The sequence below is a fragment of the Glossina fuscipes genome, unplaced genomic scaffold (genome assembly GCF_014805625.2).
Source record: "Glossina fuscipes isolate IAEA_lab_2018 unplaced genomic scaffold, Yale_Gfus_2 128, whole genome shotgun sequence".
Lineage (NCBI taxonomy): Eukaryota > Metazoa > Arthropoda > Insecta > Diptera > Glossinidae > Glossina > Glossina fuscipes.
This window is the reverse complement of record NW_023998471.1, coordinates 1,191,611-1,205,397: the sequence shown is the minus strand read 5'-3', so window position 1 is coordinate 1,205,397 and position 13,787 is coordinate 1,191,611. Positions and strand designations below refer to the sequence as shown.

The 13,787-nt window shown below is 34.5% G+C and overlaps 2 protein-coding genes across 3 annotated transcripts; both read right to left on the bottom strand.

Moving 5' to 3' along the window:
* Positions 1-2,814: 2,814 nt before the first annotated feature.
* LOC119640829 (alpha/beta hydrolase domain-containing protein 17B) lies at positions 2,815-8,445 on the bottom strand. 2 transcript variants are annotated; one of them, XM_038039080.1, is made up of 5 exons: positions 7,448-8,445; positions 7,211-7,390; positions 7,019-7,151; positions 6,516-6,855; positions 5,027-5,856 (listed from the first exon to the last, which is right to left on the bottom strand). In XM_038039080.1, the coding sequence occupies exons 1-4, from the start codon at positions 7,909-7,911 to the stop codon at positions 6,772-6,774; spliced, it is 861 nt and encodes a 286-aa protein (XP_037895008.1). In that variant the 5' UTR covers positions 7,912-8,445; the 3' UTR covers positions 5,027-5,856; positions 6,516-6,771. The 2 variants fall into 2 exon arrangements, with proteins under 2 accessions (XP_037895007.1, XP_037895008.1); XM_038039079.1 differs by lacking the exons at positions 7,019-7,151; positions 7,211-7,390; positions 7,448-8,445 and having other exon boundaries at positions 2,815-5,856; positions 6,516-6,767.
* Positions 8,446-9,900: 1,455 nt separating this feature from the next.
* Positions 9,901-11,424, bottom strand: LOC119640787 (fork head domain-containing protein FD5-like). The gene has a single exon (XM_038039012.1). It carries the CDS (start codon positions 10,987-10,989, stop codon positions 9,901-9,903), a length of 1,089 nt encoding a protein of 362 aa, XP_037894940.1. The 5' UTR covers positions 10,990-11,424.
* Positions 11,425-13,787: the final 2,363 nt, after the last annotated feature.

The following is a 13,787-nucleotide window of genomic DNA, read 5'->3' as shown; positions in this document are numbered from 1 at the left end:
CCATCATTAATATGATGAAAGGAAATGCATATTGATGGATGATAAGGATCCTCAGGTAAACTAAAAGGTGGACAACGATTTACGTAAATCTCGGTAAAATTGGCAAAGCAGAGATCAAGCAGTCTACCATTACAATTAGGGGTACGATTATATTGACCCAAATTATGATCAAACAATTCACTAAAGAACACAACAGCCTTATCAGACGTTGAAGTAGGAACCAAACAGCCAGAATTATCAGTGTTACACCAAGTGACTTGAGGCAAATTGAACTCACCCAACGCAACGACCAAATCGGTGGGTCTAGACCGCTTGGCCACTTCACAAATGAGGGCAGCGTGTTTCCTGTAAATGGAGATATCAGAATTTGGGGGAATATAGGAGCAGGTTATAAATAGATGTTTATCAGGCATATTCGCACGAATAGCGATAAATTCAACGTCAGGAGAAGTGGGAAATTCAATTAAATTGGACGGGACTGACGCAGATATGGCAATTAATACACCACCACCAATGCGATTTACTCGATCATTTCTAAACACTTGGAAAGAATTATGAAAAAGTTCCGACGAATGTAGATCGGGTTTTAGCCAAGTTTCAGTAATGGCCAAACAGAAATATTCCGTGCTCACTGAATTTAGAAAAGTGGAACGAATTTTCGAATTTAGGCCCCTAACATTTTGATAAATGAGAGATAGTGGGCCTGAAGAAACAATTAGTTTTTTGAAGGCGACAAGACTATTGCCTTGGTATTACGGGGACAATCTCGAGGGATAAATTCCTTAATTAAGGATCCTACTGGCCACAGTGATTTGTTTAACAACATATCACTGTTTTCAGTCGGAACTAATATTTTAAAAGAGGAGATTGCCCTAGCTTGAGAAGGAGCCATTTTGAAGATGCTAACACGCTTTAAGTTGTCTGATGCGACTTTCGTCGCCAGATAACCTTTTATGTTATCCACCGATGTTTCAGGTGCCAGTCTTGACACAAATATTGCTTTTCTGGGAGGAACTGCCGTCAAGCAAATGTCATTATTTGGAACAGGAGGGGGGTTCACAGTAGGAGAGTTTCGAGTTGGGGAAAATATAGATGGGATTATCGCCCTTGTACCGGCAGCTTGTGAGACTTGCCCAGTCTGGTGACCAGCATTCACACGCGAACAGCCAGGAGGAGAGGATGACATATTTTTCTCTTCATTACTTTTAGGCGATGGCACTTGATTAGAGTGAGTGGCGGCTCTGGGCGGAGATACCCTTGCCACTTCAGCGTAGCTTAAAACGGATGGACTTGCCGGTTTGTTTGTAACTGTTTTGCTACCAACCGACTCAGCAATATCGGAAACATTACTATTCATTTTAGAGTTAGAGGGAGCGGTAACTTGTACCAACGAATTAGATTTGGAGAAAGCCAGAGGTGACGTCCCACACGCTACGCTACGAGTAGAAGATGAGTGTCCAATAAAGCGACACTCATCAAACCTAGACTTAATGAGCTCAAACTTTTCCCACAAGGAGCCGAGATTTCTACTCAATTCCGAGAAACCATAACGGGTCTCCGTGAAAAGTTTATAAAAGTCAATGTTCCGCTGCCTACAGTCAGGACATGACCATCTTAAGCCTTTAGACGGATCATCGACTGCGTCAGCAGCACGGCCGAGAATACCGGCACACTTCGCATGACCAAAGCGCTCGCCGAGCTAACAAGAAACGAATCTATCAGAATCCGGGCCTGATTTCGCCCAACAAGGTGTATATAAACACTCCATGTCCTGTCAAAAAGACAGTTGTTGATTATGAAGAACAGACACACAAATCACTAAAAAAATCCTGAACATAAAAATTTATCAACCAATTTGTGCAAAACTTCTCTGTTAGGTTGACACTGTAACGAGAGATCACTAGCAACACAAACTCCAAACAGTAAAAAAATAACAGAGAAAAAGAGAGAAAACAAAAAAAAAAAAATTTTTATCAGAACTCAAAATTTTTGTTTGCAAAAATCAAATGAAAGCGTAAAAGAAAAATATTTCTTTTACTTTGAATTCACTCACTTTCTTCTCAAAGTATATTATAAAATCAACACACTATAAGGCAGAATAGCCACGAAATTCAACAAAAAATTAAAATTTTAATTGCCGACACAAAAAATATACGACTATACCGCGCGACAAAGTTGCCAGACGATGACGGGTATAAACGATAAATCTCCTTTTTGGAAAATTTTAGTAAATATCTGAATCGAAATCATGAGAAAGAGTTATATTTATTGCTGATGAGTTTAAAAATTAAAAGAGAATTTTTAATTTTTTTTTTTTTTTAATTTATATTTATATTCTTTCTTTCTGCTTTTTATGTTTTTGTTTTTTTAAATGGAATTTTAAGGTAAGACTATTCTCTTCATCGTTTCCACTAACAATGTTGATTGAATGTAGAATAGAAGCACTTATAGTGTGAAACTTACAACATACAAAAAATGTGGATGCAATTTGAGATAAAAAATATTTGCTTTCGTTTTTTCTTAATTTGATGAAAAACTCATTTTTTTTCATTTTTTTTTCAAAAATTAAAATAAGTTAAGAATAAACTACAATTACGAGTTATTATTATTAATTTTGTTTTAAATACAACTTTTACGAGTAAAATTTTAATTTTTCTCGAATTTTGATATTGTTTCAATGCGTACATGCATATATATATATATATATCTATATATATATATATATCTATTCAATTCTATAGACATATATGCGTATATGCACATATATATATATATATATATATATATACAGATATATATATCTTTTCTCTTTATATATGGATACATGTAAATTATAAACTTGTATTTATTACAACATAATTAATTATAATTTTGCAATTTTCTCCTCTTTACGACACTTTATAATTATAGTACGTATGTACGAATTAAGGATATAATAATAATAATATTGATTATAATTATTTATGTATGTGAATTTCTTTCTTTTCTTCTTGTTTTAGTTTACTTCTAAAACTGTATGCATCTATTTTATATATATAAACATATATAAGAGAATTGTTTAAAAATAAACTTATCTGTGTGCAACTATATGTATACAAGAAATTTTGAAATGGATTTTATTTTGCCTTTCGTCCTTTGATTGACATAACAAAATTGTTTTGGATTTTCCTTTAACTGTTATCTATAATATATTTTTTTCTTTTTATTTTATATATTTTTTTAAATGCAATATTTAGTTAAAAAAAATTACTTAAACACACAAACATACACACACATACTTATATAGAGCATTCTCAGTAAAGTAATTTGTTAGCAATGGATGGTTGTTGAGCTAAGTATTTCTTGTTTCTAAACGCAGCGCTTGCTGATTGATATACGTGGAAAGTTCTTCATAAAATGCTATTCGTTTACGAAGATTTTCTCTCTCTCTCCCTCTCTCTATCTGTCTATCTAATATTTGTTTTCTTTAACAAGTTGTTTCCAATAGAGAGTCCTTTGATTCGGAGACTTCTGGTGGTGGCATTATTGGAGTCATTGCGTCCGTTTTCGACCACATGATTTTATTTTCTTTAAGTGCAGCAGCGGAAGCAGCTTTTTTCGCTTCACTGCAACGGAATTGCTCCAAATAATCGGAAAAATCTGCCCTGTATATCGGCTTATTCGTTATGGGAATTGGAGATCCATTCTCGCGTTCTCTGTAAACGTTCTCACCACCGTCTTGACTACTATTTACGTTACGATCACTTGAGAAAGGTTTATTAATAGTTTTTAAATTGCTACAAGGTAATCCAGCTTTACGACGCATTTGATCGGATAGACGTCGTATATTGAGTTGCAATTCTTCTTCGACTTTCTTTTCGGGACTTGAGGAGAAACTGTGACGGGCCTGTAGTAAGTTTGGATTACATATATTTAAAAAACTATGATTGCTTTGAGTACAGATTTCATTTTGCAATTTTTGATTTTTTGCATTGGAATATTCGGCAGCCACAGATATAAGAGGCGGCGGTGAATTCGGTACATTTGCTACATCTAGAAATGGATTAAGACAATCTTTAACACGACCTGGTGAAAAACTTGAAGAACGTATTGGTGTATTGTCCGTTTCCTGTTGTAATTGTTCTATTTGCTGTTTTTCATTGCCGTATGGTGTATTGAGTGAGTAAACTGAGGAGAATGGATTGTCGGGGGCGCAAAGAAAGTGAGGAGAAGAAGGTGCTGATTGTAAAGGTTTATATATATCGCTTATTGATGTATACTTTTCTTTTGATGAACGCATAAGAGATCTATGTTGATTTGTAGTTGACTGAACCTTGCTACCCGTTCCTGTCGGCTCAACTTCGAATCGAGTAGCAGAGAAGGATTTTGCTTGACGAAATAGTTCCTGTTTTGGTGTGCGCCCTAACGGTGTATCATTACGTTTTACCCAAGGATCTAAAGTGTTTTCAGGAAGAGTTTGATTAATCGTCTTAGATAAAATAAGAGGTCTTTTGATGTTATCATTCATTTTCAACCAAGGATCTGAGGGTATATACACAAGACAACCAGTACTACGGTTGGTTTGTTCTCGGTAGGCAAATTTAAGGTTAGATCCTTCAATGACGTTCGGCGACGATTGTTCAGATCTACAAGCATTCTGCACCTTTCGGTGGCGCAATATCATTTGTTCACGATATATATGCGGCGAGTTTACGTTGAACTCATTATCGATTTCTGTGCGGCCGGTGGTGATTGTGGTGGTAATGGATGTTTTCAGTTCATGTTCTTCAGTGTCGTTAACTTCTGATACAATAATGGCATGTTGATGGCGCATTGGTGGTCTCGGCGATAACGACCTAGTGGTACGTAACTGCTTAGGTTTCTTGCTTTCTCCCAATGAGTTAGACTTTTCAAGTGAATTCTTTAAGCACTCACTCTTCTCAGAACGTGGGTTTTGTTCCTGTCCTTTCTCCTTCGATTTGTTTTTTTGACCATTTGTCGAGGCGGTTAAGGTCAAAATGTTCAATTTTCTTAAATCCAAATTTGGACTTGTGGCCGCATTACGCGTTAATATTAAGCGTTTTGTTGTAGCGTTTGTGTTTGGTTGGGCACGTTGTTTCGAGTCGCGCATTCCCGACATCCGGTCTTTAACTACGACAGTTGTTAATTTTGGCTCAATGTTGAAAAGTTTCTCACAACTACAAATTAATTTCGATGACGATGATGGTGACGATGTTGCCCCTCTAGGGCCGGACGTTTTTTCAATATCATGTGATGCTATTGTTTTATGCTCTTCATGCTGTTTGTGAATTGAATCTTCTCCCGTCTTGATTTTTTTATTGGCACTCTTTCTCGACGAGTACTCTAACGAGGTTTTATTATTATTAATATAGCGAGCGGACAGCTTATTTGACGGTTGCTGTTGTTGTTGTTGCTGCTTCTGTTGTTGTTGATTTTGTTGTTGATTCGGTAGTGATTGGTTTTGTGGCTCTAGTGCATCAAGATTAATGTGTACTGGTGAATGCGGTGAGTGAGCTGGCAACGTTGGTGCTACAGCGTACTGATGATGATCTTCAAGATTGATGACGTCAAGATTGCTTGATTGTTTCTTGTTAAGGGATGAGGAATTTTGCTTTTTACTAACCACCAACGTTAAATTAGAATCCACATTCAAATATTGACTTGGTTGTTGTGTCGATTTACATTCCAGTTGCTTTTTTAATTTATTATTATTGTTGTTGTTGTTGCCGTTGATATTCGTGGAGTTGCACGTCAGTACCGTATGATCCGAGCCGGCAGTCGAGCCGTGCTCTTTCTGCTAGAGAAATTTCTCAGTTGGTGGTTTTGCTGATACTGAACTGGTCGTTACCACAGCATCTATTATACAAATGAATCTTGATGAAAATTTTGTCATTTTCACAAGCCCTAAATGATGATTGACATATTATTACCTACACTAGAAATCAATTTGGATGGAATTGTTTGTAAGCAACATTAACCTGTATTCAAATGACAAAAGACATCAAGGACAATGGTAGTTAAGTAGGGTTAAATAAAACTGCACGGGTGAAGGCGCCACATTTCCTATATTAAGGTAAAGTTCTCCTCGTGTCGAAATCTTTTTTACAGGTTAACTTGCAAATATTTTTGGTGAACGTATTTTAGCTGACGAAGAGCCGCATCTACTACTACTAGCGTCTGCTATATGAAATTTTAAATAATATCTTCAGATATTTCTTACTAGCATTCATGCAATAGTACTAACAATATAAATCATATTTGAAGTGAATTTTGGACTTTACATGAGAAAAGTACAAAGACAAATCTCAAGTTTACATGACATTGACTTTTCACGTTGAAAAAAAATTTTTTTTCATGGGTACGTGGATTTATATATATATATATATATATATATATATATATACATACAAGAAAGGGAAATATATACAAGAAAGGGAAAGATCCAATCCTATCCTGTATGTATGAATATTTAGACTCAACATATCTGCGATTTATGGAATATTATAATCACATACCGTCGTTATTGGCTTTCTCAGATCTTGTTACTGAAGAGACAGTTGTTGTTGTTGGTCCAGCGTTCGCAGTAGTGTCCACTATAGTCAACATAGTGGCAGCAGTATTAGCGGTAGCACGAGCATGAATCGTTGAGTTGGTTTTAGCAGAAACTGCAGCAGTTTGTTTTTCAACTTTAGAAACGTTCGTTTCAGCGACAGCTGCAGGTGGGGCGTTTATCTTATTATTGGCAGCCCCTTCTGCACCGTTCTTTAATTGTCATTTAGAAAGTTCAATTGTGAGAAATTTTTTCAGTCGCTCGAAATACTGTGAATGCAATTCAACATCGTTATGACCGGCACCCTGGAAACATGAAAATTTTCTATTAAATATTTGTCATTTAGTTACCATCGATAGGTAAGAAACGATTAAAATCGAAAATGGTATTAAAATTTGGAACAATTTGAAATGCTTTCTGCGCGCTTTCTCAACTGTAGTAATTGGTTCTTTTTTCTTTACTCTTTACCTCCACCCATAATGGTTCTACAGCTCGAGGGCATCTTTCATAAATACCGATTCCATGAGAGAAGTCAATTACTTCGTCGTCAGTGCCGTGAATAACCAAAACAGGAGACTTGATTTTCGATACTTTATCAATACTAGAGAAGAGATTGTTAAAAATTACTTGCTTGTGTTGGGTAATGGAAACATTTCTTACCTAGGGAAGGCATCAAAGAACCAAGTTCTCTTCGTGTTACGAAATACAACCCTTAAACCAGACATAAGAGGCGAATGAAGTATAACAGCGGCAACTTCATATCGGGTGGCCAAATCTACAGTGGGCACCGTGCCAATACTTTGTCCATATAATATTATCGACTCAGGGCTAATATTGAATCTAAAATATATTTATATTACTTGTAAATTGATCGTTTAAGGCAAGCAAATTAATCACCTGGTACGTAAAGCTTGCCAAGCGGCTTCAATATCAGCATAGAGATTCTTTTCTGATGGCTTGCCGCCACTCATACCGTAACCGGAATAATCGTAACCGAATATATTGCAATTTAATTGGGAACCAAGGGAAATATAAAAACTGCTCATTTGTCCGAGATCAACAGCATTGCCGTGCGAGAAGAGCAATGTGTACTTGGCATTTTTACTGCAACGTACATAAATGCATGTAATCAGATTACCTCGAGAAGTGCGTGTGAAGAATGCTTCCACTTTTGATTTATCACGTTCTGAAAATTGCCACTCGGCGCGATCGAATAAATGTAAATTGTATTTAACGTTTGCATCATCAGCTGGCGTTAATTTGTATGTGGGCTCAGGCGGTTGGAATGCCAATTTTGCAGCAATCGGACCAGGGCAAGGGGGGCAACAAAACATACAACAAAGTTCACTTATACTAAACATAACGCAAAATTTTTAATTTTTCAGGTCTCTCAGTTACGTTTGACTCTTTTTGCCACTTATTTTTTTCTCTATTATTCCTTTTCGTTTGCACTTGTTTATCAACAGCATAAATTTTTTTTCAGAAAGAAGCCAAATGTGACTTTCTTCTTTCTAATTTTCTTTTCAAAATATTACCACCATACCATCCTCGTTTCAATGCAATTAAGAAAAGAGATTTTTTTTTTCTTTTATTTAGATTTCGTTGGGGCACCCAATTAGCAAATATGAAATTCTGGTACACATTTTTGGAAGGGGTCTTTATGGGCACACATTTAACAAAGCACTACAATTTGTTTTAAAAACGTTTAAATAATTTTTCTTACGGCCAGAAATGCTAGACGTTTCCTTAATTTAGAACTTTTTTTTTTATAAATGCAGTCAATTACAGATGTTTTAGGTGGAAAGAATTTTATTTAAACAGAATTATTATTCACACACACCTTTCCAATAGAATAAAAAAATAAAACGAAGGTTTCTTTAATGGCGAATTGCGACAAACCAGACAAAAACGATGTTGCCGCAAACAAGCAATGCCGTCTGAGTCATAAATATGGCAACACTAGCAGGGCAACCAAAGTTTAATTAATTAATCTAAAATGGTATAATAAATACGGTAGGAATATAAAGCATGCAATTGTTAAAATTGTTAAAATAATAATAAATAAAAAAATTATCTTAAAATTATTTAAATTATTTTATCCTTAAATAGAGGGATTGATTTGAAATATTCTATCAATGTTTTTCATTTTTAAATTTCAATAATATAAAGCTCGTAAAGCTCAATGTAGATATTTCATCATATATTCTGATCTGACTGATCACCGAGTAAGCAAATTAAATCGAAGCAAGTTTTATTTTTTATTCGTCTGTTCAATCAATAAACACTAATAATGCCAGAAGTTTAATACTAAAAATCAATGGACTTCTCTTTTGTAAAGCTGGTGCCCCTCGAGTCACCATTTAAGATCAACTAGAATTTTGCAAATTTTTTATATCTATCTCCGGGAAAGAGAAGGAGCGGACAAACAAATTCGAATATACCTATAGCCTCGGAAAACGTCTTCTTTAAACACAAGCTCAAATTATTTCTATGAAGAGTAAAAAGTATACTTCATTGTTCACTTTGTCGGATAGGTCTCAGATGTGTAAAGCAATTACCAATAATAACTAATTTAGAAATCGTTGACATTGCGAAACGCTTTCATTTTTCGCTTAAACATTAATTAAGCAAAGAATTTAGAAATCTAAACCAAAACTGAGAATCTTTTCACTTGCATAAGGGAAATTTGCTTCAAACTAATGTCCTCAACCAACCAATCGCGCCATTCAACTGTTTAATTGGAAAACCTTTTTCCCTTATTAAGATGTGCTTGCTATCTTGGAGGATGAAATGCAGCTTGATGCTTTCAACGCGAAGTTTTTCAACAATAGAGTAACGTTCCAGTCATTGGACTTTTCTGTTAAGCTGAGACATGATGCGAATAATAAGCCAATAATTAGAGCATTTTTTCTTCACTAATATGGGATACAGTCGCTTTGTTATTTTTTCCCGAAAAATAGATCATTAAACTTTCCATTGCTCAAACGAGCAGTGGATGCGAAATATCTTTATTTTGTGCTAGATATTCAAAAAGCATATAAATAACATTTCTTTTATAGAATGTCTTTATTTCATTTACCCTCGTCATGTATATATACGTATATTATATTTGGCATAGGTATGTACTCGGATAATAGCGAGTATTTGTTAAACATCTAAGCTTTGAATTAACTACAAAATTATTTTGATAAAAAATACGTAAACAGTCTTATAGTTGTCAGCTTTACTAAGTTGAAATTAATATTAACTAACAAGTGTTAAAATTTATATAGGGAGAAGAAAAAAAAAATATATATATATATATCACATTATCTCGTGCGCCATCAGTTTCTTAGAGTAAAGTAATCGCTTTAAAATACTGACAAAGGCCCCAGAAAAGGATTGATTAGATTCTGTTCACTAATTCGTGGTTGCATCAGTTGCTGTTGCTGTTGTTGATTATATGACAGTTGCGGTTTTTGTTGTTGTTGGGTAATTAAACTAACGTTAGTGGTATGCTGAGCTGCGGTTGCGGCTGCTACTGCTTGCTGATGCCGCAGAAATGTTATATGTTGTTGCAGTATATAGGGATCAGCGATAAAACGATGGAAACTACTGAAATTATTTACAGTACAACTGATATTATTTACATTAATGTTAGCTGTGGGTAAATGCAATAATGCGCTATCCGCATTTGTTGGTGTTGGAGCGTTATGAGAGTTCAAGTGTGCATTTGGTTCTGGACTAATTAGACTTTCTATAGTAAACGATCTCTTTGGTCTAGTAGCAAAATTAATCGCAATATTTCGGGGGACTGGCGGTGAATTAGGGCTATCGTTGTCGGTGCTTAAGTTTTGATTATCCACGTTCGCATTTGCTATCGTCAGTTGATTATACAGATTAGAGTCATTAGATATTGAATAAGTTGATGGATATGTTGTTTCTGGTGCTACTGGCATATTCCACATTACTTTCACGCCTTCAGGTATTGTTGGGCATTGTTGGTGATGGTGACGAAGATGCTGCTGCTGTTGCTGTTGGTGATGAGTTTGAGCTGCTAAGTAATTTTGAAAGTGAGCTAAGGCGGCCATTTCTGCACCGAAAAAATCTGTTTCCATTTTATTTACACGAAATCGTTTTCGACGCCTTAATAAACTTCCATTTTCGAACATATCGAATGCTTTCGGATGTAAGGTCCAATATGAGCCTTTTCCACCTTTACTAACTGCATTACGAGGCACTTTAATAAAACAATCATTAAAACTAAGATTATGGCGCAAAGAATTTTGCCATTTTTTGGTGTTTTTGCGAAAATATGGAAACTTTTCCATTATGTAACGATAAATTTCACTTAAAGGCAACATTTTCTGTGGCGAACTCCAAATAGCCATAGCTGTTAATGAAATATATGAAAACGGCGGCTTTTGATTTGCATAGCTTTCCTTCAGAGGACGTGGCATATTTTTAATATTTTTTTCTTTTTTAATTTACACTCAAGCTACTTTTTTATTAATATTCACGAAAATAACGTTACACACGTATGTACAAGTATTATTGTGCGTTTATTAATATTATTTTTTTAAATCTTTTTTTTTTTTGAAATCTCAAGCTACTATCACAATAAAAGTTTCCATTAAACTGAGAGAAATTCTTTTTGCAGTCTATGTTAAATAAGTTGAAGCAAAGGTAGGACCACTACTTGTCTCACTTGGTTTTGGTTTTATTGTTCTCATTCTAGCACGCACACAAAGGATATGATTTACTCTTTTACTCATTCTCTCCCTTAATGTAAGTCGAAGAAAGAGAGTGCTTTAGTGTTTTCAATAAATTGGTTATGTATAAAAGGGAGGAGTTGGTTGAGAAGTTTACACACAAATGCAAGAATAAAAAGAATGGTAACATATATAAATATCCATATATTGTGATATATGCATCTATATATATGTTGTGATATATATATGTAAAATTACAAAGTATAGAAGTAGTTGTTGTTGTTGTTGGAATTAAACGAATGATCTTTGTTTTTTAAGTCAAATTTTGAAAAAATTTTGATTATTAAAACTAATATTCAATAATTTCATTACCTAATATTTGTGATATCAATAACGTGATCTTGCGTGAAGACACATATATATAAATATATAGTCTCTGTTCTTAACATATAATACATATAAGTTATGCGTCTTCAACTAGACATTTTCGCTAGACAAGCGCCCTTTGCTTTCAATGAATCGGAAGGGTAACGTCCGCATCATCATTTTGCACTCAAAGTACTTCGCCAACTATTCAGATAACCACTTTCTGAAAATCAAATGTCAATCGAAGAATTTCATAACTTGAGGAATTTATTTATTTATTTATTTTTTTTGGTATGTTGAACAGAGATGGACTAAGCCAATAGATTTGTGGCTTATATGTCCAAATAATAAATTATTGACTTGAGGAATTTAATGATTATTGAACTATGTTAATTAACCTAAATTTGCCGAATAAAGGAAACCATTTCGTGAAAAGATGGCTCGAAGGCTGTTTTTAATGGCTTAATCTCTTTTTTTTTATTATTATAAAATATAAATCCAATTTTTATTTGAATAATAATGAACGGAATTTATGGCGTAATTCCTCTTTATATATAACTCTGTGATGGAAGAATTTTGCAAAGTTTCTAAATTAAATTAAAAAAGCTGTAAAGGAACATTTTTCATCTTTTAGTAAAGACAAAAATGGCTACGCACGGTGGGCTAATGCCGGTAAATAAATTGTACTTATACTGGCTTCTTTTAAAAGCACATAAGCGTGTGTACCTAAACGTAATTTTTGCCGTTGGTATAAATTCAGTAGATTCCAATAAAACAATAGGACTTATTTACATATATTGACCTTTCTAGGGCGACTATATTTTCTTTGTGTCAATTTGCGTCTCTTCACGGTACATAGAAAAGGAAGAAAAAGAAAGAAAGAAAAAAAAAAAAAAGAAAAAGAAAAACTAACATTTTCAATATTTTTACAATGCATTATTAATGGAAATATGAACAGCGAGTGGAAGCGTGAATGTGTGTGTATGCAAAGTTATCTTTTAATTTCTTTTTTTCTCCGAGTCTCTGAAATTTTTGCAATTTTCTTTCTGAGAATAATCATCGAACGAACCGTCGTAAAAGATATTTTAGTAAGCATTGCGTTGGGTGAAAATTTTGTAAATAAGGTCATATTTTAAAAGGTCATAATAAAATTGTTTGCTAAAAATATTTGTGATATTTTATTTATGACGGATTTGGCGAAGAAGGGCGTAACGTTTGCAATTTTCATAAGGATTAATATTCAAAATTTTATTGCTCGCTTATACAAACAGATTTACTGAAAATCTATGTTTACGTAGATATTCATTGTGTTATTGCATCATAAACACAAACGAGTAAACACATTTGCTCATGTCATGCTGGGTAAGTAAGTTGTTTAAGGACAATTCTAAGGATATTTATCAGGTAAACGTCTGGGCTTAAGTGATAAATGTATGTTTAGGGAGTTACTGCAAAAAAACGAGTGTAATAAGTTTTAAAGTCCCTTTGCGACATAACATGGAGACGTCACTATGTACGTAAATTGCATTATAATCCAATACGGCTGCTTCAAAGTCGGAATAGAAAGCTAATGAGTTTACTACATAACGCTGAAGACGTTATATAAGACTGTGACAATTTTAACTTGACCTATATAAAAAGTGTTAGGGATTCTCCTCTGGACGGAAATTAAAATGAAAAGCTGAAAAGCTGATTTAGAACCGTCCGTATACTTTACAAATACAAGATCATGATGATAAACGCCCTTTCACCCTGTAAATGCTTAGAACAGACAGACTGACAGAAGCTCTTTGTTAAGGAAAATTGAAAAAAAGAGGAGAAATGTGCCGGTAAGCACTGCTAGATCTGTACAAAAATGCAGAATCAAAGTAAAATGCAAATTGTCTATTTTCTTATTACGACATTCTTCCACAACCACTTTGTCGTGCTGCAAAAGTGGTTTTTATTTTGTTTCACTCAGAATAAACAACCGTATGAAAAGTGATGTGGTGCGAGCTGCGTGCAGGTAACGCCTACTGCCCCTAAAAATGCTTTGCTCTTGCTTGCAGCAAGCTGGGAAGCATTGCAGAGCTTGCGTTCTGCCTTGCATAGAAGTGTATCAAATCTCATTGGCAGCAAGCTGGGAGATCTAGTGTTTTACCCCATACAGCGATGTAGAAACATGGCAACCAAACCAAAAA

What these genes read in the sequence shown, in the direction of transcription:
- LOC119640829 (XM_038039079.1), bottom strand. Translation starts at nt 5,119, where the DNA reads ATGTCGGGAATGCGCGACTCGAAACAACGTGCCCAACCAAACACAAAC.
- LOC119640787 (XM_038039012.1), bottom strand. Translation starts at nt 10,989, where the DNA reads ATGCCACGTCCTCTGAAGGAAAGCTATGCAAATCAAAAGCCGCCGTTT.